Source organism: Solea solea, chromosome 14 (assembly GCF_958295425.1).
Source record: "Solea solea chromosome 14, fSolSol10.1, whole genome shotgun sequence".
In the NCBI taxonomy this organism is placed as follows: Eukaryota; Metazoa; Chordata; class Actinopteri; order Pleuronectiformes; family Soleidae; genus Solea; species Solea solea.
In genome coordinates, this window is record NC_081147.1 from 7521311 (window position 1) to 7549122 (window position 27812).

Sequence of the window (27812 nt, forward strand, 5' to 3'; positions counted from 1 at the left end):
AACTGGCAACCTTCCAGTTACAAGCCAAGTTCCGTTTCCACTTGGCCATGAGCTGCCCTGGGTGATATCGCTCTAAAATTGGGACCTTTTGTGTGTTCCATCATCACTGAATCTGACCGAGTAATGTTTTATACTTTACACGTAACTAAGTGTAGTAAATATTAAGACAAATTCATATTCTATCCTATTATATTCCAGCAAATCTTATGAAGTTCTTGTACTTTTACTTAAGTGTGGTTTTCTATTACTCCATAGACACCAGGGGAGAGGGAGACAATAGCCTGAAAAGATGTGGTGGGGGTTGTTTTCATCGAGAAAAGCTGAGTGATAGAGCAGCAGGGTAGACATTGAAGATCTGTGAATGGGATATTTTTCTGAGCTTGGCAGCATGCTTGGAGAGCTTCCTCTGGTCTCATAGTAACCCAAAATAAGACTTTGTTAAGAAGAAGCAACTTTCAACATGGGACACAAGCTGCTGGCCGTCATTCATTTAGCTAGAGCTAAAACAATTAATCGACAACTATTTTGATAATCGATTAATCAGTTCAAAGCTTTTTTCATGATTAAAACAAGATTTACAATTGTTTTCGCTTCTTACATGTGAGTATTGTCTTCATTTCTTTGCTCTGGATAACAAAGGAATCATTAAAAGTTAATAAAAAAAAAAAAACACCAATCAACATTTTTTAAGGTTTTCTGATATTTTATGGACCAAACGATTAATCGATTAATCGAGAAAAAAATAATTGTTCCTTGCAGCTCTACACTCAGCAGCAGAGACATTTGAGAGGTGCTGCACTGTTCAGGCTCAGTGCTCATGCCGCCTTCAGAGCCAATGGCTGAACATCGCTGAATTTCTCTGGAGCCAATCAGCGCTGTCTGAAGAGTGTAGAAACAATGGCGAGTGAACGAGACTCCGAAAAAGTCTGTGTGGATTTGGATTCAGTGTAGACTACGATGAGATATGGATGGACCGCATGTGGGACTCAAACGCACAGATTACCCACTGGTACCTGTCCATGCAGCCGATGAGGACGAGGACGTTGACAGCTTTGTCATGTTCACATTTCTTTGTAGTTGTAGTGTTAAGTAGTTTCTGTGAGTGGGTTAAAATGTTGTTCATTTTTATTGGACAGTACTACACTTTATATTTATATTTAATTTGTGTGGTTTTATGTTTGCTGTTTAATTTGATCTGATAGTGCATTATTGTTTAAATAAAGTTTGTGGTTTGATTATATCTATATATAGCTTTTAATTATTTTTACAATGCAATATTGCCTTTGCTAGTTTGAGTAGTTTTATATTAAGGTATCAAAACTGTACAGTTACCGTGGCCCAAAAACTGTGATGCATACCGAACCATGGGAAAACTGTACCATTGCACAGTTGGGGCCAAACTTGGTGTTTTAATAGATCACAGATCAGTCACGCCCATCACCTCCCCCCGAAATGTGACATGTTGTCCGCAAACACAGTACTGGGTTAGCTATAGTCCTTTCTCTCTACCAGTGGTACCTGCAGCCTCACAGCTCGAGTCTGTTCATATTTCTCTCCAAACTTTAAGTAACACAATGTAGGAGTCACAGTCCCTAGACTGAAATACAGCAGCAGGGGTTGTGATGCGGTTCACGGCTCGCAGGCTTTCAGCAGTGCTGAATACACCAGACTCCTCTGTTAAATATTGAAATGTTAGACATTTCCTTGCTAAATGTTGGAGATTTAATGAAGGTTTTGAAGATTTCAGCATTGTTTGGTTTGATTCTTGTATCAGACGTCTTGCTCATGCCTCTTCCAGTGATGGCCCTCTGACCAATCAGTGGCCGGCAGTCTGATGACGTCATGCACAGTGTCAGCTCAACTGTCTCGGAACATCCCCTGAGCGGGTACTATCCCTAATGGAAAAGCAAAATAACCGCGCCGTGCCGAGGCAAGTTGAGTCGTGCTGGGACCATGTAGTGGAGAAGCGCTATTAGAGAGAGGCCAGCAGAATCGACTGATTTGCCCTAAAAAGAAGATGAAAGATAATAGCGACAGGGTGGGAGCTTGCTGCATGCTATTCCTGCAAGCATACTTTTGGCCTCTACGTGGTTGCCATGGTATCCTGCATACAGATCAAAGGAAGGTGAGGGTGGTATCTGTCTGGGCGGAAGCTGACCGCATGGCTAGTGGGATCACAAAATGTGAAAATGAGGGTGTTTTTTAGGGAAAATGTTAGATTTTTTTCAAGATTTATTGGATTTGTCAGATTTTCGCAGGCCCTGATGTGCACCAGTTAATGCAGATAGGATACAAATAAACAACTAGACAGTAATGACAGATGCTGCTGGTGGTGTGGAGTCACACGGGTCCCATTACACCTGGCATTAAAATGCATTTTCTGTAATCGAATTGCAATCGGATGGCGCCTGACCACTTGTATGTACAGGTGTAAATACATTTGAGACGTATTAAGGACGGATTGTAGACTAGTCTAGAGCATATATAGTAAATGTTTTGTCGTCCAATTTATCAAAATTGCTGAGCAACAGAGTGGAAATCAGGCCTCATTGATCTCCATGTACATTATCAACACATGTAGTCTAATCATTAAGCACTATAACAACACCTCCAGCATGAACAGTACGCAAAATTACTTCTGCTTCCTCATGATGAAAATATACAGTACCTGCAGTGTTCTATTTATACGAGCTATCCTTTCATAGTTCTGGAATGTTCTGTCAGCTCTCTCTCTCTCTCTCTCTCTCTCTCTCTCTCTCTGCTTCCCAGCCTGTGTGTGTGTGTCCTACATCCAGCCTTTAGTGTTCTAACTGGGTCACACCAGAACCCAGCTGCAGTACTGCAACACGGGCTAAGAGAGCATGTGCGGGGACACACACAGACACACGTATACAGTATATACACACAGTGTAGTGGAGCAGAGACAGAAAGCTGACTGTAGAGACTGTCCGTGTGTGTGCGCGTGCAAGTGATAGCAACAAAGAGCAACTGGGGATGCGTTGCCACGGCAACCCTCTGGGCAGCCCACCCACCAGCTTGTAAGTCGGTGGTCATTACACAGTGAGGGAGGATGGAGAAAAAAACGCGCTGCGGAGTGAGGCAGTGTGTGATTGGTCACACCCCCTTGTCTTTGTGTGGCGCAAGGGATTGTGGGTAGCCCCTTGACTGAATGCTCATTTGTGTGTATGTGTGTGAGAGAGAGAGGGAGAGCGAGTGTGAGAACAGAGGACGACGCCTGTGAATGTGTGTGTGAGAAAGTGTGTAAGAGAAGAGGGGGAGGAGCTGTGTGTATGTATGTATGTGTGTGTGCGAGAGAGAGACACAGAGAGCTGCGCTGCTACTAGAAGCTATGCTAAGGCTTTAAACCGGATTTTAACTGTCTTTCTTCAGAGGAGTGTGGAACTATCATCCGAGGTACGAGTCTGTCCGTCTCTCTGTCGGTCTGTCTGTCTGCCTGCCTGTCGTTGGCTAGCCTTTAGAAGCAGCGGCTTGTTAGCATTAGCAGCCTAGCGTCACAGCTCTACAGAAAGAGGCAGAGTGTGTGCGTGTGTATGTGCGCGCGCGCGAGAGAGAGAGAGGAGTTGATGTAATGATACATAGTTTGTAAACGTGCTGTTGCAGAGAGATAAGCCGGGGTTATAAAAAGCACTATGAATTATGGCACAAGGGAGAGAAATGCAGAGTGAGGGAGGGGGAGCGAGGATGACAAAAGGAGGGGGTGTGGTTTAATGCTGTGGACAAAGGAGGCTGGCTGATTGTTTACTACCGCTGCATGGAGAGAGACATTGACGAGTAATGCTCCACCATTCTTTCTCTTTTTTCAACTACGGTTTACTTCTCTGCACTGCAGTTCTCTGACTGTGTAACGTTCAGTCTAAACTGTCGCTGTATCAGTGGAGTGAACAGGGATATAAAGCTAGTGTCTGCTGCTTCTGATTCAAAATGTCTCCTCGCATGTCCAGTCGAAATGTGTGTGTGCTGGTGCAAATGCTGAAATCCACAGCTGATGCTTTCATTTTATACTGATGTCACAGTGACGATACTACTGTGTGTTTCATAAACATGTGAGCTAGCCGTCTGCTGTTAAACTGTGATGCCACTCTGTTCAGAACAAATCTTAGAGCTTCAGGTTTGATTAAAAGCAGAAGAATCAAATTGTGTTTGTGGTGGCAGTATTCAGTGAAACTCAGTAGTAGTATTAGTAGTAGTAACCTAGAATGTATTTATAAGGGACACCACAGATTTGTCACACAACTGAGCCTGTTAAAATCCCAAACTGTTTTCAGACATAAACTTTGGATAATGTCCAGAGATTTGGGTGCAGACATTCTCTGGATTGAGCTGTTCACATAGGACCGAAGCTGTGGAACACTAGTCTGGGTGAGACACGTTCTTCACTGGAGAGTTTGTGGTATCCAGGTGAGGGGGTAGCGCCCACTCACCCAGATACTTTCTGTGGATTATCTAGACATCTTATGCTGCATTCTCACATAGTCTCACTCACAGTTAACTGATGATTATACTTGGGAGCAGCTTCTGTGGACAATTGTGTATATATGTATATGTGTACATATATGTGTATATGTGTACATATATGTGTATATGTGTACATATATTTAAATACATGGCAACTCTAGTATAAATCTAAAATTCAAGTTCAAATAAATGAAACACTAATAATATACATTATTTCAAACTGTCAGGTCAGAACGTTTACATTAAGAACAAAATAACGCCTCAACAACAAATCTATTGATCACCAAGTATCTAATGACAGAGACGTCTAAGCCAGCGGATCATTTCAACAGGCTGAGGTAGAGCTGCTCTGCACCGGGCCCTGTGGGCACCGTGCGTCCACAGAGATCACCTCCAACAACATCACTGCCAAGCTATAAATATGTCATATCTTTATACAAAAAAACACATTTTTGAATTCCGAATGACTAATTACTTACCTCAAATGATATTAAAATGGCTTTGTTCCAGCGAAATGCATTGTGGGATACATGGCTTTCCCAAGTACGTTCTGGTCGTCTCTGGCACGGACCGGACATGCTGGTCGCGAGGAGTTGGTCAGGACTGTGCGGCAGGTCACGAACACATGGACCTACATAATCGATAGTACAACTCATACAACTACGACTAATGATAATAATTTAATCATTGTTATTATGATTTCTATTAATAATAGTGATCAATAACATTGGATAGCCAAACGATTATGGCTTCTCACGTTTAGGCTATTCTGCTAACAGTGAGAAATGGTAAAAGACTCCACAGACCATTCAACTGGTCCAAACAACCGAACAAATAACAGAGGAGGTGGTCAGGACCAGTAATTTTAGTGCCCTTTGTGCCAGTTAGAAGCTGGTCATGGCCACTTTGCCACTGGTTAAGAAGAGGGTAACCAAGGAGCACTCTTGCTTTTGCAGCAAGAAGACCAAGGTTCGAGCCCCGGTTGGAACAAGGGCCTTTCTACATTTAGTTTGCATGTTCTCTCTGTGTGCGTGGGTTTTCTGCGGGTTCTCCAGCTTCTTCCCACAGTCCAAAAACATGCAATATGGGGATTAGGTAAATTGGACACTCTAAATTGACCATAGGTGTGAGAGTGAGAGTGAATGGTTGAATAGTTGTTTGTCTCTATATGTGGCCCAGCGTTGGACTGGTGAATTGTCCAGGGTGTTCCCGCCAATCGCCCTGTGTTGAATGGGTAACTAAGGATGCTTGCCTGAGGTTGTGCGAGGAAGTCCATTGGTACCTACGCATGTACAGCACTCAACACGACAATACAAGAACATAAACAATGAAGCAAACTTCTGGTGAGAAGTTGGTGCCACTGGAATGGATTGCAAGATCTAGTAGGCATGCACAACCACAGGTGTGTATGTGGATTGGCTGTGCTTGTAGAGTGAATGCTGTAATCCAAAAGGTTCTGTATGTAGAAGTGCTGTATGAATTTATGTTGGAAATGATGAAAGCAAAACTGACAAAATCTTTGAGTTGGCATCCAGAATAAAAAGATCAGTCGCCGTGATCATCCGCTCACACACGCTTTAGTGGAGACCAAAGCAGGTGAACGTCGCTGTGAAGTTTACAACTATAACACGCATCAGTGTAGCTACAGAATATACACATAAACACTTTGGTATCAAACCACCTGTTGAACAAACATGTAGAGAAATTATATTCTCACCTTTTGGTCACAATTTAACAACATGTTCTTCACAACCACAATACTGATTTAGCTAACAGAACCTGTGTGCAGTCTCATAGCAGCAGCAGTACAAACAGATGACAGATTAGTCTGTTCTTTATCTATAAACTTCAGTCTGGAATATTATGTAATGGCAATGACCATCAAACACATCTACTGTGCAGCTCTGTTATTTGGACAACTACAAGTATCAGATCAGTGCCTGCATCAGCAGATACTCAATATTGATATGGTCGGATCACGGGCTAAAGAAGTCGATTGGAACACCACTAATAAAGCTCTGTTAACTTGCACCACACTCCCTTGTGGTGTCTTTTTACTTAATTCAAACCAGACTTTTTATCTCTGAGATTTAATACACAGTTGAAGCAAGTTTTTGTGAACCACCTCCTGTTTTTTGTGATTGGATCTGAAGAAGCAATCTGGATACACTAGGTGTGGCTGTGTTCAGAACTGTATTCTGAACTGTCCATTTGTGATTGATCACTCTGGATGGATGTTAACAACAGATCTGAATGGGGTCATTTTCTACAGTGAGCTGATGGTCTTGCAGTCATCTCTGGTCAGTGAAAAGTCATTATAGGTTCATCATTGGTGTCTGATGATAAAAAGCCAATTATTTACTTTAACTACACATTCTTACTCAACCCTTTCACTTCCTGACATGTTTAATAAATATGCATTTGTTGTTCACGATTAAATAACCATTGATGGTTTAGCACTTCTTAAGTACTGTCTTTGTTAAGCACAAGGATCTGTGAGCCTCAGTGGTGACTGGATGTCTGCAGACGGCTGCTCAGGTGTGTCATGCAGGAAACCGTGGAAGCTGGCAAATAGTAATCTGTGGCAGTACTGTAGTATTTTTTGGGCTTGGTCTGCTCAACGTCTAGGACATTTTGGACATCAGCTGATTGTATTTGAAAAATAAATGGACAAAGCTGCAAGCAGTGTTGATTTTTCTTAAACCATAAGCATTTTGAACAGTCTGAGGTTTGAACTCTCAACTTCAGATACCAAGGGTGTATGGCTATGCAGCTTAATATCAAATAAGAAACCATAGATGGCTTCACAATCTACACCTACACCTAATACAGCAAGACACATTGAGGACCGATTGTTATCCGATCTGCTAAACACTGTGACCATGTTGAACAGAAGTGTAAATGCAATGTGAAAAGAACAATTGCAAACAAGTGACAAGTCATTTTCGCTAAGGACCTCACAGAAACTTAAAGAGGCGTCTTAGCAGTTCTTAAGAAAAATCAACATCTTATCATCTCCCTATTTGACATTAGAACACAAAACATTAGGGCTGATATATGCAATACAGCCTACTGCAATTTTCAAATCGCAGCAGGTGCAATATTTGTTAAAGCCAAAATGTGTCAAAATATAAATTTAGATTAATTACATTACATGTCATTTAGCAGATGCTTTTATCCAAAGCGACTTACAAGGGAATTGAGTACAACCTGCCAGGGTGGAGTTGAACTTGAAGTCCATGAAGTCTTTTGCAGACAGGGTACCGGTCTTAACCACTGAGCCACTCCACCCCCCAATTATTGTCTTGGTCTTTTATCTTATTCTACAGGCTGAAGAGAATATCTTTGTTTCTCACAGACCTGCATGAATATCACACAGTAATAATTAGGGTTTGAGTACAAGGTGCGTAGGACCCTATTTTTAAATGTATGTAATGTCGTGTGCCTTGGCTCAAGCTCTTGGATGAAGTCTATGAACCCTGACCCCTGCGAGATGTTGATTGGTTTCATATCTTTGGAAATAAAGCGTTCCAGTTTGTCTGTAATAGCATTCTATAAATACTGCCCCAAAAAATACGTAATACTTGCCTGCTCGGACTTGTGTGGTGGTGATCTCCGTGGGTGTTTTATTGTCGTCAGCCATTTCTGACTGAATGTGAGATTGTTGTGATACAGAAAACTATTGTTCTGCAAATTTCGTACATGACCAAAGCATTTTGTTTTTCACATAGAAAGAGGGCCAGGCTTCTGTCGCATTCAATTATCATTGTTTTTTTTAATATTCTAATCATATTCGACTCCCGAAATTTGTTCCAACAGCCCTACAACACGTAAACTTATTTTATTATGAAAATATTTATAAAATGTATCTTATAAATATTGCATTCATTACATCGCAGACTTGTATTAGTATCAATTTTGTTGAAATGGAGCCACACTTCCCTACCTCGGTGGCATTTTTAAACCCTTTGTCATGAGTAACAACACACTTACATGTAGTTAATAACACACATACACGTGAACCCGGTCTGTGTGCGTAACCGCATTGTATTTTTCCTGCATGCCGCAACCACGTGTAACGTTACAGCCAATCACCAGCAGCATTATCAGATCTTGATCACGTTATTTACTCCAGGTACCGAAACTTGGGACCGAAAAACAAGCCATATTTTGATACCAGGTACTATCGAAGAATTTTGGTTGGTACTATAAAGGAACCGAAGTCCGGTACCCAGTACCAAACTTTGAACTTTACTGTACTAACAGAAGGAACCATGTGCATGAATATTTAACTGTAACGAATACAGTATATTCCACCCTCAGCGGTACAAAGAATATGCAAAGTATGCAGAGACCTTAACTTTTCTTTCTGTCTTTCCACAGGTGATGTGTCACCCATCAGTATGTCCCCCATCAGCCAGTCGCAGTTCATCCCGTTGGGAGAGGTACTGCTATTGGCTATCTCTGCTATGAACTCCGCTCATAAGCCAGTTACTCAGGAGGCTCTCACCGAACACCTGCAGACATGTTTTCCAGGTAACACCAGCCCACACAGCACCACCAGCAAGTGTATTTATTATTGCTTTTTCATTTCAGAATATTTGTACAATTGTACCCAGTAAGTACTAGGGCTGAACGATATGGACATAATTTCATATCTCGGTATTCATGGCAGATATCTCGATATCGATATGATACGATATGACTACGGGTTCGGTGAAAACCAAGCATTTTTCAGAAACATCATAATACAAAAGACTGTGGAAACTTTCCCCATGAAAAGTGCAGTTTTATTGATGAGAACTCACTCACTCAATGTGGTATGTTATAGCGTATGTAACGCCTTTATGTCTGGTGGACGTCGACTCATACTGTGTCTTCCGCACTCATGTCACTTTTCTTTCCCGCTGTGTATGTCGTGTGTGTGTGTGTGTGTGTGTGTGTGTGTGCGTGCGTGCGCGTCTCAGTGTCCGTCTCCCTCCCACCCTCCTATGTTTGTCATTGGTTGGCTTCAGCTGTCGATCCACAGCAAGAATGAAATAAGGTTTGTGGTTGGCTGGCCGTAGTGGTGCATTCAAGGGCAATCGTAAAAATGATGTTTATTGTGACTGCCAGAGCTGTACGTGCAGGGCGAGCGCCGGGAAAAATCTATATCGTTGCTTTTTCGATATTAATATCTTGAATGTTCATATCTAGATATCGATACGATAACGATATATCGTTCAGCCCTAGTAATTACACAGGTATGTTTATTGAAGACTTGTATGTTTCTGTTGAGTTACATGTATATTTTGTGAGAACAATTTACTTTATATTAAACTAGGTTGGGCACCGATATCTATACAGTATGATCAGTATGTATTGGCTGGGTGATACGGACAAAAACTGATATTGCGATATTTTTTGTTCGAATGGCGATATTACAACGATATTTTGAACAAAACAGGTTAGCTCGCTAGCTCACTGGTTGGCCGCTCAGCTGACAGCTGAAACAGCTGACAACTGAAACCCTATGTCCGGAGTGTACAACAGAAGCCCGGAGACAGGAGACCAGAAACCCAGAGACCAGAGCCTCGGTGTCGGACACAGTAAACAACGAGCCGCTGATATCTGCGGCTAACAGCTGGTGCCGCTAAAAACTAGCGTTAACAAACAGACATTATGTCTGCTGTGATGCGTAGCGTGGGTGAGAGAGAGAACACTACGTAGTACGTTCATGTAAGGGGCGTGATTGAGCAGCTGAACTAAGCTTGTAGGCTCAGAGAGAAGCGTTCGGTTTTATGAAATAGCTTTCGCAAGGCAACATAGAAATAATATATAATATACTGGTATGGAGAAATTGTCTCAACTACATATCTTCAAAAATATACCAGTGTAACTCTTACTACTGGTATATCACCCAGCCCTAGTATATATTGGACTGGATCACAATTCGGTGCATCATTACAGCGCCCAAGCTGTTTCCATAGCCACCTTTTGATCTATCGACTCATTTGCTTTTTAGCTCCTTGTGAAATTGTGCCTCTCATTGTGCCCTGCTGACAAACTTACAGAACACACACATGTGCCTTTGCAAAAACACTCTAAGGCATGTCTGAGAGTGTTGCTTGACAAAGAACTATTCTAACTTGGTTCAGCAGTTACTAAAGTTAATATAACACACTGTTGTCTTTATTATCCCAGTTGCAGGTCCATATGTGTGTGTGTGGTGTGCACAGCTGTCTAACAGCAGACTGTTTTGTGAGGAATTGGTTCAATGACGTCAGCTTCTAAAATATAATATTTTCTACTAATCTGCTTCTCAATAACTGTAAGCTTAATATTACATGTATTTGGTTTGTGAAGAAACAACAAGAAGACATTGGAGGAGGCAGTGGTGTGGCCTGGGGAAAACTGATTGTATGATTTTATTGGGGAAAAAGATGTATTGATTCTGAAAAACATTAGTTACAGTCTTTGTAGAATTAGGTTTACTGTCAGGTTAGAGTTAAGGTCAGCAAAAGGAACGTGTGTTTGTGTCCTATCAACTATAGAAAGATGTGTCTGTCTGTTTGTCTCTGTCTGAGAGTGTGTGTGTGCATGCGTCTATATGTGTGTGTGTGGTCTGTCAGTCTATCAGCATGGTGTTGCATCATTCTGGCTGGACTGAAACATGATGTAACTGGCAGTAATACCTCCAAAGTGACAGAAGAGATCGCAAGAGATACTGAAGAGAGAGAAAGACAGATTGGTTTTTGGACAGAATGAAAGAGAAAGAAGCTGACAGTTAAGAGAATAAAGTCAAAGAGTAGACATAGAAATTAGAAGCCTGTCCTGCTCTGTCTTATCAACGGTTATAAAACCTCACTTTACTGTATATTACTATGATTACTGGCCCTTTAATTGATCCATGAAGAAAGAAAATTTTAATCACAGGCCTCGTTGGCCTCGTCAGTATTCTTCAAAAACATTTTAACTCTGTGTTGAAAGGACAGATTGTGGGGGAAGACTCAACAGCCAAAAGTTCACTTCCTTAGTCTCATTATATGGAGCTTCTTCCAAACAAGGTGTGATGATAATCAAAGACATTAAAACATTTGATGATACAAGCACAAATTAGACAGTCCTCAGAGAGCATATACTTCTCTGCCAGACTGTTCAATTTCCCACATATTTAATACACACAAATATCCAGATCACCACCAAAACCTAATTATGTATTTCTTTGGCTGTAACCCACATCCACAGAATTGTTCAAAATCAAATTCTGTCCTTTTTGAGTTCTGCTGCTGAAAAACGTGGCTAAAACAGTTCTTCTAAGGTGTTTACAATTCTAGTGTAAATGAAAATTCTGATATTGCTCACTTGCATGAGCATTTTTTGTAATTAAAGTTAAGAACTGTAAAATCATGTTTTTACAGTTCTTAATTAGTTGCACCATTAACAGTGAAGCAGGAATTCAATTTAATGTTTCCCCAATCTCAATTTTTAATATAAAACATTTCTTACATATATCACCATGAATTTAAGCCCTTCAGTGATGTATACTGTCATGGTTATTTTTTATTTTTAACCAACAGCCTCCCTCTTTGTTGCTACATGTATCCCAGTGTTTAAAAATATGTGCTGACTTAAAACAGGTGACAAGTTGTGTGTTACAAACTCCTAATAAGTTGGATATTCTGAATGTGTACAGTCACAATCAATCACATTTCTACATGACAATGATTTTGCTGCTTTTAAAATTAGGACATCAGCCGCATTAAAGTAAGCAACCCAACTTTCTTCCTAAATGCAGCATTAACTCACGTGATGGTGAGGAGCAGGACGCAGGCTGTGAAACAGTGAGAGACAACAGTAGATGAAAAGAGAAAATACAGAGACATGTTTAAAAGATTTTTAAATGGTTGGAATGGTCATTATAATAGTCAATAAATGACTGATACATCTGTTGAACAGTTTAAAAAACAACCTTTGTCTCTACGCACTAACTTGACCTACAGTCTTTGGACATCAGTAGAAATGTGTCTGCTGAGAACACAGAGACCTAAACTGTTTATGATGGTTTATTATTGAGACTAACAATCATATTTAAAGTTTACTCTGCCAGTGGCCATCCATCATGCACCACTAAAGCAGAACATTTTACAGACATCTGCCTGATGAAGACACTAAAAGTATTATGGATGTTTTGACATTCAATTTGAATTTGTGCTGAATTTTGTATACTCTTTATGACCCTTTCTGGTAGACACTCTGACCCTTGTCAGGACCAGTAGTCTTTATTGAAACCAAAGCCTGGCCCTAATAAGGCAAAACCTCCTTTCTAAGGAGCTGGTGTAGAGATCAAAATGGAAAATTCTGTTAAATTAAAGTTCAGGGTTAAGATTAGGGATAAGGTTTTGCTTAGGCAGTGCAGTGATTGGAAGTTGATGCCGAGTTCTAAATAGAATAGCTAGGCAAACCTGTTTGTGAGCGTGTGTGAGAAACTTTTACATTAAATAGCTATTTATCACCCTGATTTAGTATTTATGTGTTATGTGTCTTTTCCTACAACTGGACAGTGTAGATAAATGTTCTAAAGTTTACATTAGACGGAAAACGGTAATGTTTTTAGGTCTAATTCATCCTTTTTGTGTTGTGTTCCCGTTATAACTGCTTTTTATCTTTCCTTTTTCTCAGGTGTTCCTACACCAACCGAGGAGGTTCTGCACCACACGCTAACCATGCTGGTGCGTGAGCGGAAGATCTACCCAACATCAGACGGATATTTTATTGTAACTCCTCAGACTTACTTTATCACTCCCAGCTTAATCCGAACCAGCTCTAAGTGGTATCACTTAGAAGAGAGATCTGTTGACCGACACCAGCAGCAGCAACAACAACATCAGAACCAACAGCAGCATCAACAGACTCAGTGCACCTCCCCTCTCTCTGGTACCATAACTCCGTCCACCTCTGGAGGTGTGCGAGATCGAACACACCCAAAGTCCAGCCAAAACCACGGTGGGGGTGGTGGAGATTCTTTTCATAATAACACTTATCGTGGAGACGACCCACCGAGCCACCACACTACCTTACAGCGCCGATCCCCCAAAGACCACCGGGAAGCGTACTCGTCCCCGCACTCCCCACAAACACCTCCCCAACAAACGGGAGGTAGCACAGAAAAGAGCCGCAGCACCCTTGGTTTCGCTTTCAAGACGGACACACTAACTAAGCACCGAGGAGGGGGAGGCAGTGGGGGAGGAGGAGGAGGGGGGGGAGGAGGAGGAACAGAGGCAGAGAAACCAGCCAGTGTAGGAAGTGGTATAAGCAGCAGAAAGTTTGGTTTAAAGCTGTTCCGTCTGAGCTTTAAAAGAGACAAGACCAAGCAATTGGCCACCTTCTCTGCACAGTTCCCCCCTGAGGAGTGGCCGCTCCACGATGAGGAAACGCCAAGCCAGCTACCACGTCAGGTAGAGATGGAGATCATCCGCAGAATCAACCCTGACCTTACTGTGGAGAACCTTGCCCGGCACACAGCGGTCATGAAGCGTCTTGAAGAAGAGCGAGCCCAGAGGAGCAAAGCCTCGTCAGCCAATCAGAGCTCCAGGAGTAGGAGAAGTGGAGGTAGACACAGAAAACAGTCCCAGGCCAAACTTAACCGCTCACATAGCAAGACAAGGGTGTCCCGTGGTGAGCCAAGTGATGGTTCCCACCTTGAGTTGGCTGACAGGGACTATAGAGCTTACTCTTCATCACTGGCTCGGTCACCAAGGGAACATGCTCTGGCCATGGAGCGCCAGAGGGCACGGCTTCACCTAGCACACAGCAACCCCAATATTCTTGAATCCTCCCACCTACCTGTCACCCCAGAATGGGATGTGTCTGGAGAGCTTGCCAAGCGACGTACAGAAATGCCTTTCCCTGAGCCAAGCCATGGCCCATCAGCCCACCACTCCAAAGTTCACCGCTCACACTCTCACACACAGGAGAGAAAGTCCAGAAACGAACGCAGTGACAAGGCTAAGGAACGTTCCAGGTCCATGGACAATTCTAAAGGACCACTTGGAGCAGGGTTGACTGGACCACCGGATTATTATGATGACAGGAGCCGTTACTATACAGATGATGGCACCCTGCGAGCCAATCAGAGCTCTTCTCACTACTCTCGTGCAACACCCCCTTCAGCTAAGCTTCCAGGGGATTCTTCTCTCGGGTTGGATGGTGGCAGGAGCTCAGAGAAGAACAGGAGCAGGGACAGCCTGCCTGCATACTCGCCCAAACCACTGCCCACTTCTGTCCGTCCTGATGATTACTTTCAGTGCTCTGGTTCCTCTGAGGCTGTTCTCACAGCAACAAACTCACTGGGAACTATAGGCAAAAGTAGTCATGATGGGTTAAAGGTAGGCAATACTGAAAGACAAACAGACAGACAAACACCCCATCCTCAAGAGCTTAAGGAGGACTTAAAGTTGGGACCTAAAGGGAGCAGCCTGCCCCCAATACCTCTCATTGTCCCTGACCCTCCTCTTCCCAATGGACGACCGCCCCATAGTGTCTCCTCTGTTCAGGAGAAACGTAAGGAGATATTTAGCAAAGACACTCTCTTCAAACCTCCACCTAGCCTACCTTTGCCTGGCTACAGCTCACTGAGAAAACCCCCGGCTCTTGCCACATCTATTCTGTCCATGTCCTGCGATGCACTTGATTCCCAGGAGGCCTTTGATGCTCCCAAACCTCTAGTGGCCACGCCCTCTACCCCACCACAGGGGACTGAACCCACTACTAGTGCTGCAGAGGTGTCCTTTGACTACTACAACGTCTCAGATGACGATGAACTTGAGGAAAGTGGAACTAAAACTCGAGGAGAGGACGAGAAAACTCGAGGAGGTGGTGTTGGGAGAGGAGGGGGTGGAGCAGGCACCATGCAGTGGCTGCTGGAGAGAGAGAAGGAGAGGGACCTTCAGAGGCGGTTTGAACGAACCCTCACCTTCCCTGGTGCTAAAGAGAACCTTCCAGAAACTAATCAAAACCAGCAGTCAGCCCACTCTGCTAGACTGGACAGTATGGACTCCAGCTCTGTGACGGTTGACAGTGGGTTCAATTCACCAAGGTAAGAACATGTTCATACTTTGTTTACATATAAAACACTATTAGAGTTGCCTTGTGTGCAAAATATACAAAACATGGCTCTAAAGTATAAATATAAAATATAAAACATTTTTGTTTACTGCGCGTGTGTGTGTGTGTGTGTGTGTGTGTGTGTGTGTGTGTGAAAAAAGACAGTTGTCTGCTTTTAATGTGTTTTAAGGGCAAGTGTTTTTGTCTTTGAACTTAATCTAGTTTATCATGATAACATATAATGGGACATGAATGAGATTTGAGCGGGTGTACAGTATGTGACAAAATGCATAGAAAGTTTAGACAATGGGGAATTGTGGTAGAGTCAACCATAATTTTCCTCAGGGGAACCATTGGACCTTGTTTTTTTCCACAAATGTAGGCATTATAGGCCATGGCTGTTTATGGGTTTGTTTTATCCCATGTGGTTATAAGTCTGTGTGCTCTGGATTACCAGGAAAAAACAAAGTTGTCTTTTATACAGTGTAGTTGTTAAATATGTTAAGGTTTCTTTCATAGTAATGGCGAGCTGGGTTCTAGGCAGTGTTACATTGTTGGAGAGATTAGTTTTCTTTGGTCACTGAGTTAAACTACGCGTAGCTGAACTCCTACGTATGGGTGAGTTGTTGGAATTCTTGATCATCTTTGTCAGAATGTATTGTCTATGAGTGAAGGATGTCACTAACCTTATTGCAAGTTTAATCTGGGAAGACAGGTACTGCATATACATGGTGTAATTCATCTTTAAGAGACTGCAGTAGTACCACAAGTATTACATCTTTAAGGGTTGTCAATCTTAACATTCCCCTTACTTTTACCATAAATATGCACATGTTCAGTGAACACACTCTAAGTCTTATGGCTAAATCTAATGGTGAGACTGCAGATTTCCCAAGCGTGTTAGGAAACTACAGTGGCCTGTATACCAGAGTGGTTGCCTTTTTTCTTTGTTCACATTATAAGCCTCCACTTCAAAAAGTGAAATCTATGCTGTGGTTTTTCCTTTCGAGCTTCTGTAGAAACATGGCGGCCCCAAGATTGTGGCCACCGTAAAGCAAAACCTATCCCAAGGTATATGCTAAAGGCCAAGAAAATCAAACTCTTTATTATTTTAAAGTGATACTGCATGTAGAGCTGCAACTAACAATTATTTTCATAATCGATTAACCTGTCGATTCTTTTCTCGATTCATCATTTGGTCCATAAAATATCAGAAAACCTTAAAAAATGTTGATCTGTGTTTGTCAAACCTGGAAATGATGATGTTCTCAAATGTCTTGTTTTGGCCACAAACCAAAATTATTAACTTTTAATGATTTTGTTGTTATCCAGAGCAAAGAAATTAAGAAAATACTCACATTTAAGAAGCTTAAACAATCGTACATTTTGTTTTAATCATGAAAAAAGCTTTGAACCAATTAATAGATTATCAAAATAGTTGTCGATACTTATCAATTAATAATCGATTCATCAATTAATTGTTTCAGCTCTAACTGCATGTATACAAACCTTATGAGTACTAAATTGAATTTCTGCAAATGAACTATACTGAGTTACACACTGGGCCTTTTATTGATAAGGGACGGCCTTCCTACTTCTGTCTGCCTGCGGTTGCCATTAGCATTAGCATGTGGCAGGCTGCAATGACTTGAGTAACAATATCCAGTCGTTCACTAGAAGTTGTCCCTCAGAATTTAGGGTACTGTACACACACAGAAACAAAACAATACACTATCACGTAAGCTTTCAGAGGTCATATGGTCTGAAATGGTTTGCTTAAAAAATTATTTAAAGCTGTAGCGTAGTGTAACTTTAAAATATAAACAAATGCCTGTCACATTCAAGCTACTGTCAAATGAAGTATAAAAGCCAATGGCGTCTTTGCATTAGGGGCCGGTGGGACACAGCTCCACCAAAAGGGTGCTGCTGTACAGGGGAGGATTATAAGCTTTTATAAGTTTTCCTGTGTCAAAAAATGTCGTTGAGAACAAGTTAATAATAAATTCACGGTAATGTAGTTGTTACATTATTGGTTGCATTGCATCATTTTGTTACCTCTGTCCCTCTACAGGACAAGGGAGAGTCTAGCGTCTAACACTTCTTCAATAGTGGAGAGTAACCGTCGACAAAACCTGGCACTGAGCCCCGGACACCTTGGCATCACAACTGGCAACGGTCCCCCCTTCACCTTCCGTACCATCACAGAACCTGCCGGCACCCAACCAGAAAAACTCCAGAAGCCCAACGCCTGCCTTGCATCAATCACCAGCGTCTAGGGGCTGAAGAAGGGGTTGGGTGGGAGGCTGAGAGCCAATGGACAGGGGCCAGAAAATATAATGTTACAAGGACTGTTACAACTTTACCCTGACAAAATGACTGAACAAGTGGAGCTGTGACAGGTCCACTGTCCCACCCCCACCCCTCCCTCCACATACACTCACACAAACACCAGGCCACTGGGCAGATTCTTTACCATGTCATTGTACAGCCTCTAGTTTACACACTACTGTTGTGTTGTTCCACTTGCGTGGGTTTTATTTGATTTTTTTTGTGTGCAAGTGTGTGTGTGTGTGTGTGTGTGATCTGTAATCTCAGGTTATGTTATTTCCACTCTCCCATTCCAGCTGCTCCGCATCACTACATCTCTCTCAAGCATGTGTCCTGGTGTGCACACTAAAGAGATGTAGCTTTGTTTACTTCTTTTACGGATGGTACGCACACTCTCACTGATCCAGCTTCCTATTAGTTCTTTTCTAACAGTTACCACTGACAGACACCCTGTAAATTGTAGGGATGGGAATTAACGTTCACTGAAATACCTCTGACCAGCCCCCAGAATGCAACAGAGTGAGGTGGGTTAGACAGTCACATGAGGAACTTGCCACTAGGGCTGTTTTGCCTTCACTAGAATGAATGTGAGGAGTTCTTCTGATGGATACCATGCTGCCCGCTCTGTAAACACTGTTTCTAGTCTTTACAGAAAGTAGCAGGTTCACATCCTAGGATGAATTTCTTTGATTTCTGACTGTTTTAATCTGCATTTTCCTGCCCTTTTGTTTTACTGCTCATGTCCACTGGCTGCAAGTGCATTATATTTCAGCATTGCTTCGGCTGCCAGAAACAATTCTCTTCCATTTAAGCCAGTGCCACTAAAAAAATGCTATTTTAACAAGCAAATAAGGTTTTATTGACGTCTCAGGTTCAAATTTGGTGGTACAGCTACACAAAGACATAACCGTCTTAAATGAATGCATTATTATTACAATAGGTCAATTAAATAATCCTAAAAATCAGTGATGTGGAGTCATGGCAAGTAGTGTTTGCCCAGTCTTATTGAGGTCTTCAATCTGATCTCAAAGCACAGTTTTGTTCCTTTGGAATCTGATGTTGCCTGCATGTATTAATGTTTAATTTACTGCCATCTAGTGGCAGCGGTGGGTAATTGTCTCTGGAAGTTATTTTACATATCTTCAAGCCGCTTTCATGTGTGGGACTGTTCTGTTTACAAAAACAGAGCAGAGCTGGTTTTGGAGATTTAAAGCTGGGATCTGTGATGTGTGTGTGTGTGTGTGTGTGTGTGTGTGCTATAGAAGGTGGGCTTTTGTGAAAACTACTTGTGCATTAGAAAGTTACTTGAACAGTGTTAAGAGATCTGAAGTAAGTTTGACAAGTTTTGTCAGAGAATGTTATCACACTCATAAAGCTGAAAGTCCAGTATATTAATTTACATTATTTACATTACTTTAGCCTCCACAATATAAGAAAGTTCGATTGTCCATCATTTAAGAAACTATTACATTTAAGAAAATTCTATGAATTTTCTAAAAAAACAAACAAAAAAAGAAACATCCTTGACTCAGCATATGTCATCTCAAAATGTTTAAATATTTAATCTAGAGATATACACACTATTATTACTGCCTTAATAGTAATTTGCCCCAAATTGGTGTACTTCAGTGTAGGTATGTAAATCATTAACCGTCAATTAATTTCCATTAGGAATTGAAGTGATTGAGAATTGATTTGTTTGTTTTTGTCTGTGTCATTTCTCTGGACCTCACATCCGGTGTATTTATGACCTCTACTAGCAGAAGGCGCACATCAACCAAAGCACAGAAGAGGTCAAAATGCCAGGACGTGAAGGTTGAGGTTGAGTCAGAGGACAGTGTGGCTACAGCCATGATTGTTGCTGCTTGTGGATCACTACGTTTCAAATGCATCTGATGGCACTGAAACAGAAAGAAGAAGGTTTCCTCTGGATTTATATCTTATAGACTCAAAAACAAACACACCACATGTACTCAGGTTAGTTATTTAATATCTCTGTATCACACTGACATCCGGGTCATCAGAGAGACTTTACATAGTTTTGAGGGAGATGGCATATTGATTATTCAAAACAAATGTGTGCACTAGACCTCTGGTAGCTGACGTCATGCAATCCCATCATGCAAAGCGAGTAGAAGACAGACAACACATGTAGCGTGATCACGTTATACCAAGCACTGAATCATGACGCTCAAGTTAAGGGAGACTTAAGGGAGAAATGGTGTAAGTAAAGCCTTACCTGACATTTAGAAAACTTGAATTCTGTTTAAAAAAGTTAGGGGCATGATCTTTGTAAGTTAAGTTTCCCCTTAACTGTCAACTGGGAAGTTGGCAGCAAAACTACACTAATTAACGTCAGTAACTTGTTCATTTTACATGCTTTTATTGCCATGTTTAAGCAATCTCTGGACTAGAATGAGGGAAAGTTTCTAAGAACAGGTCTGGAATGATGTCTGTGTTTATACCCGTGCACCTGGGCGTATTGTAAGGATCAAATGTTCAAACTCAAATTTAAAGTGTGCAGTGACCTCTTAAAGCTCATTTTTCAGGTGAGCAAACTGAGTCATGCGACGTCCAGATGTCTGTCTATGCAGCCAGTAAAAAGATGATATTAGAAATGTTTTGACTGACATGCTCTTCAGCTTCACTCTACCTGAAGGTTTTTGGAAATGGTGGATGAGAGGAGAGTATGTGTGGACTCATGAGGAAACATTGAAACATAATGTATCAGCAGCTTCTGGTCACTTATGTCACTGAGACGTGCCTATCTTAGTCATGTTCTGTGGCGACCTACTGCTTGTGAAGCTAACGTGATGCAGCTTCAACCAGTGGACATGCTTTTTAATCTAAATAAAATCACATGGGCATTTAAAGCAGATGGATAATGAACTTGAAATCAAAGGTTTGAATCCAGGAATTGGAGGAAGTAGATTGTGCTGCTTTGTTTAAGATCAGTCGTGAGTATATGAGAGTACATATGCGGTGGCTGAGCATCCAACAGAGAACTCCTCAACTTCTCATTAATGTTATACACAAGTAGGGGTGTGACTTGAGTTGAATTTTTCTTGTTTGTTTTTTGCATTACCATTTATTAGTATTTTTTAAACATTTCCTTTTATTTGTATTTTTTAAACTTTACCATTTATTTGTGTTTCTATCACGTTAATGACCACTTGACCATTTCTTGAAACAGTTTGAATAACATCTCTGAGCCACTCTTACTCTTGGTGCTAAGATCTATTATGGTCTGTTCTGGCCATCAGTAGTGATCATAATAAAGAGAGTAACAATAATGTTATAATTGGACTATTAAATGGATGCTTACACTTGTTTCATAGTTAATAACTTGCATACTTTTAGCAAGGGCCTTTTAGTCTCCTGTATGAAGCATTTGGTTGAACAAGCCTGAGATTGAACAGGTAGTGACTGAACTGGTGGACACATGGACACGTGGACAGACAGATGGGACAAATACTTACAGTGGCACAGAGACATGTGAAATAAGACCTGCATTTCAAATACACTATACATCACTTGGTAATGGACTAACACTGCTGTTGTGTTACCCACATGAACGCGTGAGTATTTGGTAGTTATTACAATATCATTACTAGTCAGTATTAAATACAGCAATACATGTGCACCTGTTACCCACAACCTGGAGCTCAGTTTTTTGTTTTGAGTTATATTAAGCGTGTAATATTTCATAACTTCATCTTGCACAATTGTGACGCTTTCACAGTGACAAATCCAAGGACACGGTGGGTGTATACAAACATAGTTTTACAAGCTGAAAAATGTGCGCTTTCTTATAACGTCCCACAGTCCTAGAGACATCATTTCTCCTGTAGGCTCAGGCAGATGTCCACATCCCTGTGTGCTCCACTATAACTACCTCCACACCACAGCCCATCATTCCCACTATCACACCGTCATCAGCCTGTGAATGTCCACACAAACACTGACACATGACTTATAGTATGATGATACAGGAGAGAACCTGAAGTTGTCTTCTCACTTTCAAAATGTGCCTGCTGTGGTGAGAGGCATGTGAAGGTAGGTCTCACATTCAGTCAGGACATGCAAACTGTACAGTACCTAATATAAGTTAACCTTAAAGGTTTATGTATATATATATAGATATATATCTATATATATATACATATATATATAGATATATATCACTACGACTGGATGTCAGACACAGATTGCACTCACCCATACAGGCTGCATGTTGCTGAGCCTTGTCTTTGATTTGGTCTTTAAGAACTGGATCAGAAACACACCCCACAGTGTCAGTGGGTGAGCATGAGCGTTGAGGATAGACATGCACTGTAGTGGAATATAAGTGGAGGTTCACCTGAGAGTCGTGTTGTTCGACAGACGTAATGAGGGCCGGTGGTTTCACAGGTACAGACTTGTAATCACTAACAAGTTTATGCACATACTGTACACGGTGTGAACGCACACAGTTTAACCTAAATTGTTTCTGCTCAGGAAAACATTACTCCACCATATCTTCCAGTGAACGTACTTACTGGTCACTATTATTACTACTATTACTATTTTAATTCCTACATATACATATGTAACCTTTAGGTGTGCAGTTTTCTTTTGAACAAACTAAACTATGATTTGTTGAGTGACTAAATTCAGACACACGGAAAAAAGTGGTTGACAATCAAACAAAACTATACTTCACTTGGTTACACCTTAAATGAATTTAGCAAATTGTTTGATTTAACTTGTTTTCTTGGAATTAATTTCAGGTGTTACCAAATTAAATAATGCTCTAAAGTTTGTCCACCAGTTGATTGAAGTGTGTTCCTCCACAGTCTGTCAGTGCTGTCTTGTTTTGTGTCTTTGACTCCGTTCACACCTGGTGTTAACATCTGTCCTGAGTGATCAGACCAGATGTCTGAACGGTCCTAATGTGTCCTGGATGCATCCTCAGATCTGATCACAGAAACCATATTTTGAGGTGGTTTGAGGATCCATTTGGATCCACATTCCTGAGCTGCATGAATGCAGTGTCCTCAGCTGACGTCTGATCAGTGCCGGCTCATTTACCTGTGCATTCATTTATTTCAAGCCATTATAGTACTAACACTAATCACACACACACACACACAGGTCTGTTCAGCTATTGTTTTAAGGACTGTCATTTGTACAGAATAAACCTGGCATTATCACTAACCTTAATCATAACCAGTTAATGCCTAACCCTAAACTTAACCTCAGTTCAAACCTGAGCCTTAAACAGTTCATCAGAAATGAGGTTTTGGTCTCCATGAGGACTACTGGTCCTGACAAGGTCAGTGTTAATACCAGGTCTGGACAGGGGACACACTTTCAGTCTAAACAGTCATTGTGTTGTAATTGGTTGTTGAACAGTAATGATTTGGAAGTGTTGGGTGTGGAAAGTTGCTAGAACATTTCAAACACACACACACACACGCACACACACACACAGTCACTACTACTAACCCAGCCCGACAGGTCTGATGTATAATATGTTATTGAGATCAAAGACATAGATTTCTATCATTACCACATTCACTTCTGTTCTACACCTTATCACGTCACATGGATACTTGTACCACTGAAAGATTTCAACTTGTCCACTACTGTCCTTGGTTTTTGTCCCCAGTGCTGATAGGGTCTAAATTCTAAGAGGCAATAAAACCCAGGGGGCGCTACCATAGTTTGTAGTTGACCATACTGAGCAGGCTTTGAATATTCAAGTTTCTGTCGAGGGGTAAACTGTACACACTATCTGTAATAGTGTTGGGTTTTTTCTTTCCAGTCCATTACAAGGTCCTCAGCAGGAAGTCTTAAAGTCCTGACCAGATCCACGCGGTGGGGCTGTGATCTCAGCTGTGTATCAGCTGCCTGGTGGAGTTCAAACGTTGTTTTTGTTCCTGTTCCTACAAATACAGCACTTTCACTCAACATTTCACCACTAATATTAATTTGACACCAGGACTCGAGTTCTTGTCCACACAGTGCAGTTTCAGTGGAGTTCCTGTCTTTGCTCCACCAGTAAAATAGGGCTGCTCTCTCTGCCTGGTGGAGGTCATGGGTTCCATCCCTCACATCTGTTTGCACTGCACCCTCCCTCCCTCCGTTCTCCCCCGCAAAATGTCTGGCCCAGTGGTCGTCCATGAACCATCATCCCCTCCAGCCACCGTCCTGTTACCTGACCCTTTTTTACAATGACAGTCCATCAAATGTCTTCCCTTAACATCAGCGGTGGTATATAAAACTGGAGGTTCAATAACATTAATTTTAATGGTGACGGTATGCCATACCTGTAAATGATGTTTATCTGTCATGCCTAGTCAAATAATTTAAACAATAAAGAGAGGGATTTTTAAAATGTCTATAATATCTGAAAGTCCCTTTGATGTGTAGTACTGGTGTTACCGTTGTTGTAGTGTATGTGATACCCCATGGGGATTGTGTTACTTTTTAAGATAATGAAATAAAAACATCGTTTGGTTACACCACCGTTGTGCTTTATTGTGATCTCTATTACTGCTTTGTGAAGTCTAAGACTGCAGAAGAGGAATGGGCTCAGTGTAAGAAGAACACTGTGGTTCTCACATTAGACACTGCTGTTATTCACCTTTGTTTTCCTCTGTGCTGCTGGTGCTTTTAAGTCTCTATTTGTGTATATTCTCTCTTATTTCTTGTTATTCCAGCTCTCCTCACTGACACTGACTGTGGATGCACAGTATGAAGTAACTGTCTCACATGAGTGTGACCACAGGGTGGAGCCACTGACGACCAGAAAGAACAAAACACCTTGTAACATTTCATATCTCCAGCAAGATCTCAGGCATCTTAATCTTATTTGTGAAGATTATTTCTAGACAGATTATTTTAATCTGGCTGTGATTAGATACTTTGACTGCTGCTGTAAAAATGGTCATGAAAAAGGTTTTGTTATCAGAGAAATAACTGAAGTCCAACATAGTCGTCAGATGATTTGATTTGATACTTTTGTTATTTATTGTTATTGTTTCTTTCTTTCATTTCTTCTTTCTAACCACATACACATCTTTCCACAGAAAGACACCACTCTGAATATTCATGGTTTTTGATTCATTTACCAGTGGTGTCAAAGGTCACTGGGCAAGTCTTTAGTATTTAGTGAGTGTATGTGATTTCTATCTGTTCTCTATCTTCTCTGTTTATTTTCATTTATATTTTGATTGTGCTGTTTTATTCTGTCAGTGATGGTATTTCTTATCGACTGGGACAGGATTTAAACTTACACCAAATGTGACTGATGTTTGGAACGTTCTTCTTTACTGGATAACATGTGATCGTAAACACTGACATAAATATACACATTCACTCAGGAGCCACATGGAGTTAAGTGTCTTGCCCAGAGACACATCAGCATGGAGACTAATGGAGCTGGGAATCGAACCCACAAACTTCAAATAGAAAGACGTCTCGCTGTACCACTGAGCTACTGTCTCCCCTTCGTGCTCGGGCCAATTGACTTGAAGTGCTTAATCATTTTATATCTATATCAATGCATAATCTCCAGCTCCTAAAAAACATTATAATGAATTACAATCTATTTAATAATGTGTGATTGAGCAACGTTACACTCAATGACCCTCAGTTAACACCTGGAGCATCAACAACTATTTCTTCCTCAGTACTAATGCTGTTCATGGTGGATTTGAACACTTAGTCTACTCATTAAGATCAAATCTCAGATTGTGAGTCTTGATAATCTCACAGGCATGTAATCTAAATCTAAGAACAATCAAGGTCTTATCACCTGCTCTGCTGAGATATTACACACAGTAAACTTCTGCATCTTATGGGTGAACTCTGAGCTGTCATTAAATGCCACAATGATCATGTTATAAAGAAAATGAACTTTGGATTATCCTAGAAACTGAATTTTGAAGGATTTTTTTGTTCCCAGGAAACTACGACTGCTGCCTTTGTGACATTCAGTGACAGTTGAGCTCTTCAGTGTTGGTACATCCCACTGGGATGAAACCAAACAGAGGAGAATTAAGAGCTCTCAGTAGAGAGAGAAAAAACAAGAGGCAAACAATAGTAGTGGATATATTATGTGTATTATCTACCACTCAAAGCTGCATTCACTCACACTTTCATACAAGGACACCTTGGCATGTAGACTAGCCAAGTCCATGTACCAGGTAAATGAACACAAGAGACCTTTAAAGACAGCACAATCAGCTTTGTGACAGAGGTGTGAGATTCAGCCAGATCAGCACTATAATACCACCACAAGGTTTGTGAAGTGGAGTGTTCATGTCTCTAATGACTAAACTGAGAGACCGACCCTGTGCACTTTCTGGATGTCAGTGCCAAACAGCAGGTGCTGCAGGAGGCTTGGTGTTAACGTGTCATGTTCCAGGGAAAACGAATCCTACTAGACCATGACTGTTTCCCTGAGCTGCAGAAGAAGGGGCAACAGCTGCAGCAAGTCATGAAACAGCTGAGAGGAAATAGACGATAGACTCTGGGGAGAAGGGGTTTGAAACCCACAGTCAACCCACACTTGACGTCCTGGGAATCCAAGCTGAACTTTGCAGGATTTTTACACTAATTTAACAGCTTCAGAGTCATTTTGATGGTTAAATGGCTTGTTGCAGGGAGATTGGGGGGCTGTCTCCACTGCCCCCTACTGTCTGTTAGTGGAAAAGCAGCTTTCAGGGCCGCCGACCCCACCTCCTCAGAATCAGATCTTGCAAAGACGTTATTTTAGACGTTCATCATGACAGAGCAAGCAAAGCAGAATCAGAGAAAACTGTCGCGTACACATCGGACCAGCTGGAGGTCAACCAGCATGGACAAGGCATCAACAGTGAGGATGTGTACTCCGAAACAGCAGGGGGAGCTCTGTAGAGAAAAGGTTCCCCTTCATGTTTCATGTGACCAGTAGACCAGCACATTTGAAAGCTCACTCATTATCTACTATTTTATCCTCCACATGCGGGTCACGGGTGGGGGGGGCTGGAGTCACCGGTCCATCATAGGACAACCAACCATTCACCGTCACATTCACACCTACAGTCAATTTAAAATGTTCCTATTAATCTTTGCATGTTTCTGGACTGTGGGAGGAAACCAGAGAACCTGGAGAAGCACACACACAGACACACAGAGAGAGAACATGCAAACTCTGTGGCCGCAGGTTTGAAAACACTCATGAATAATGAAGATAAGGAGATATAAAATCAGCTATAATGCTGCAGTAGTTTTAGAGTGTATGAAACATTCTGTGGTCACAGATGACAAAGGTGTTCCCTGCTGTAATGTTCATAACTACATCTGCACGTCTCTGCCCAGGAAACAACGGGAGCAGGGAAGTGGAAAGTTAATGTTTGACCTTTAACCTGCTGCAGTTATCACCACCATCTCTATATGACATGTGTCAAAGCTTCATCTGCTCTGAACAAACAACAGCTCAAAAAACCTAGAAAAGAATGACATTCAAATACTGAAGACATGGACATGAGAAACTCTTTAAAGCTGAAGGGGCCCTTTGATTTCTTATTATCATAATATTATTTATTATGACATGGGTCAACTGTCCAGGGTGAACTGAGACTGGCACAGCACCCCGCGACCCTCGTGTGGAGGATAAAGTGCCAGATAATGAATGGATTAGGACATAAACATCAGGGCACGGAAGCTGCTGGAATTCCAACTTGTCCAGAAGTTCCAAAAATGAAACACCTGATTATAAATTTGAATTATTGCAGCCACAAGAAAGTGCCAGAGCCTCTGCAGTTTCCTCTATACAGCAGAGGCTGGAAAACACACAAGACATTCATTTTGAGATAACCTTCAACTTCCATGAACACGTTTGTCAAACTCAAGGTCATACGATTGTTTTTCGGCCCATGAGATTCTATCATATG

The 27812-nt window shown here is 41.5% G+C and overlaps 1 protein-coding gene across 2 annotated transcripts in view; it reads left to right on the forward strand.

Moving 5' to 3' along the window:
• The window catches only part of LOC131472505 (storkhead-box protein 2-like), a 41266-nt gene extending 16866 nt beyond the window's left edge, over nucleotides 1-24400 (forward strand). Inside the window, exons 1-4 of one of the 2 annotated variants that reach the window (XM_058649775.1) lie at nucleotides 3163-3414; nucleotides 8860-9012; nucleotides 13138-15553; nucleotides 17633-24400. In XM_058649775.1, the coding sequence (XP_058505758.1) occupies nucleotides 8880-9012; nucleotides 13138-15553; nucleotides 17633-17837 (2754 nt within the window). In that variant the 5' untranslated portion in view covers nucleotides 3163-3414; nucleotides 8860-8879 and the 3' untranslated portion in view covers nucleotides 17838-24400. Of the gene's footprint in view, nucleotides 1-3162; nucleotides 3415-8859; nucleotides 9013-13137; nucleotides 15554-17632 lie in introns of those variants that run through there. The other variant, XM_058649774.1, reaches the window with a different exon arrangement.
• The last annotated feature ends 3412 nt before the right edge of the window (nucleotides 24401-27812 follow it).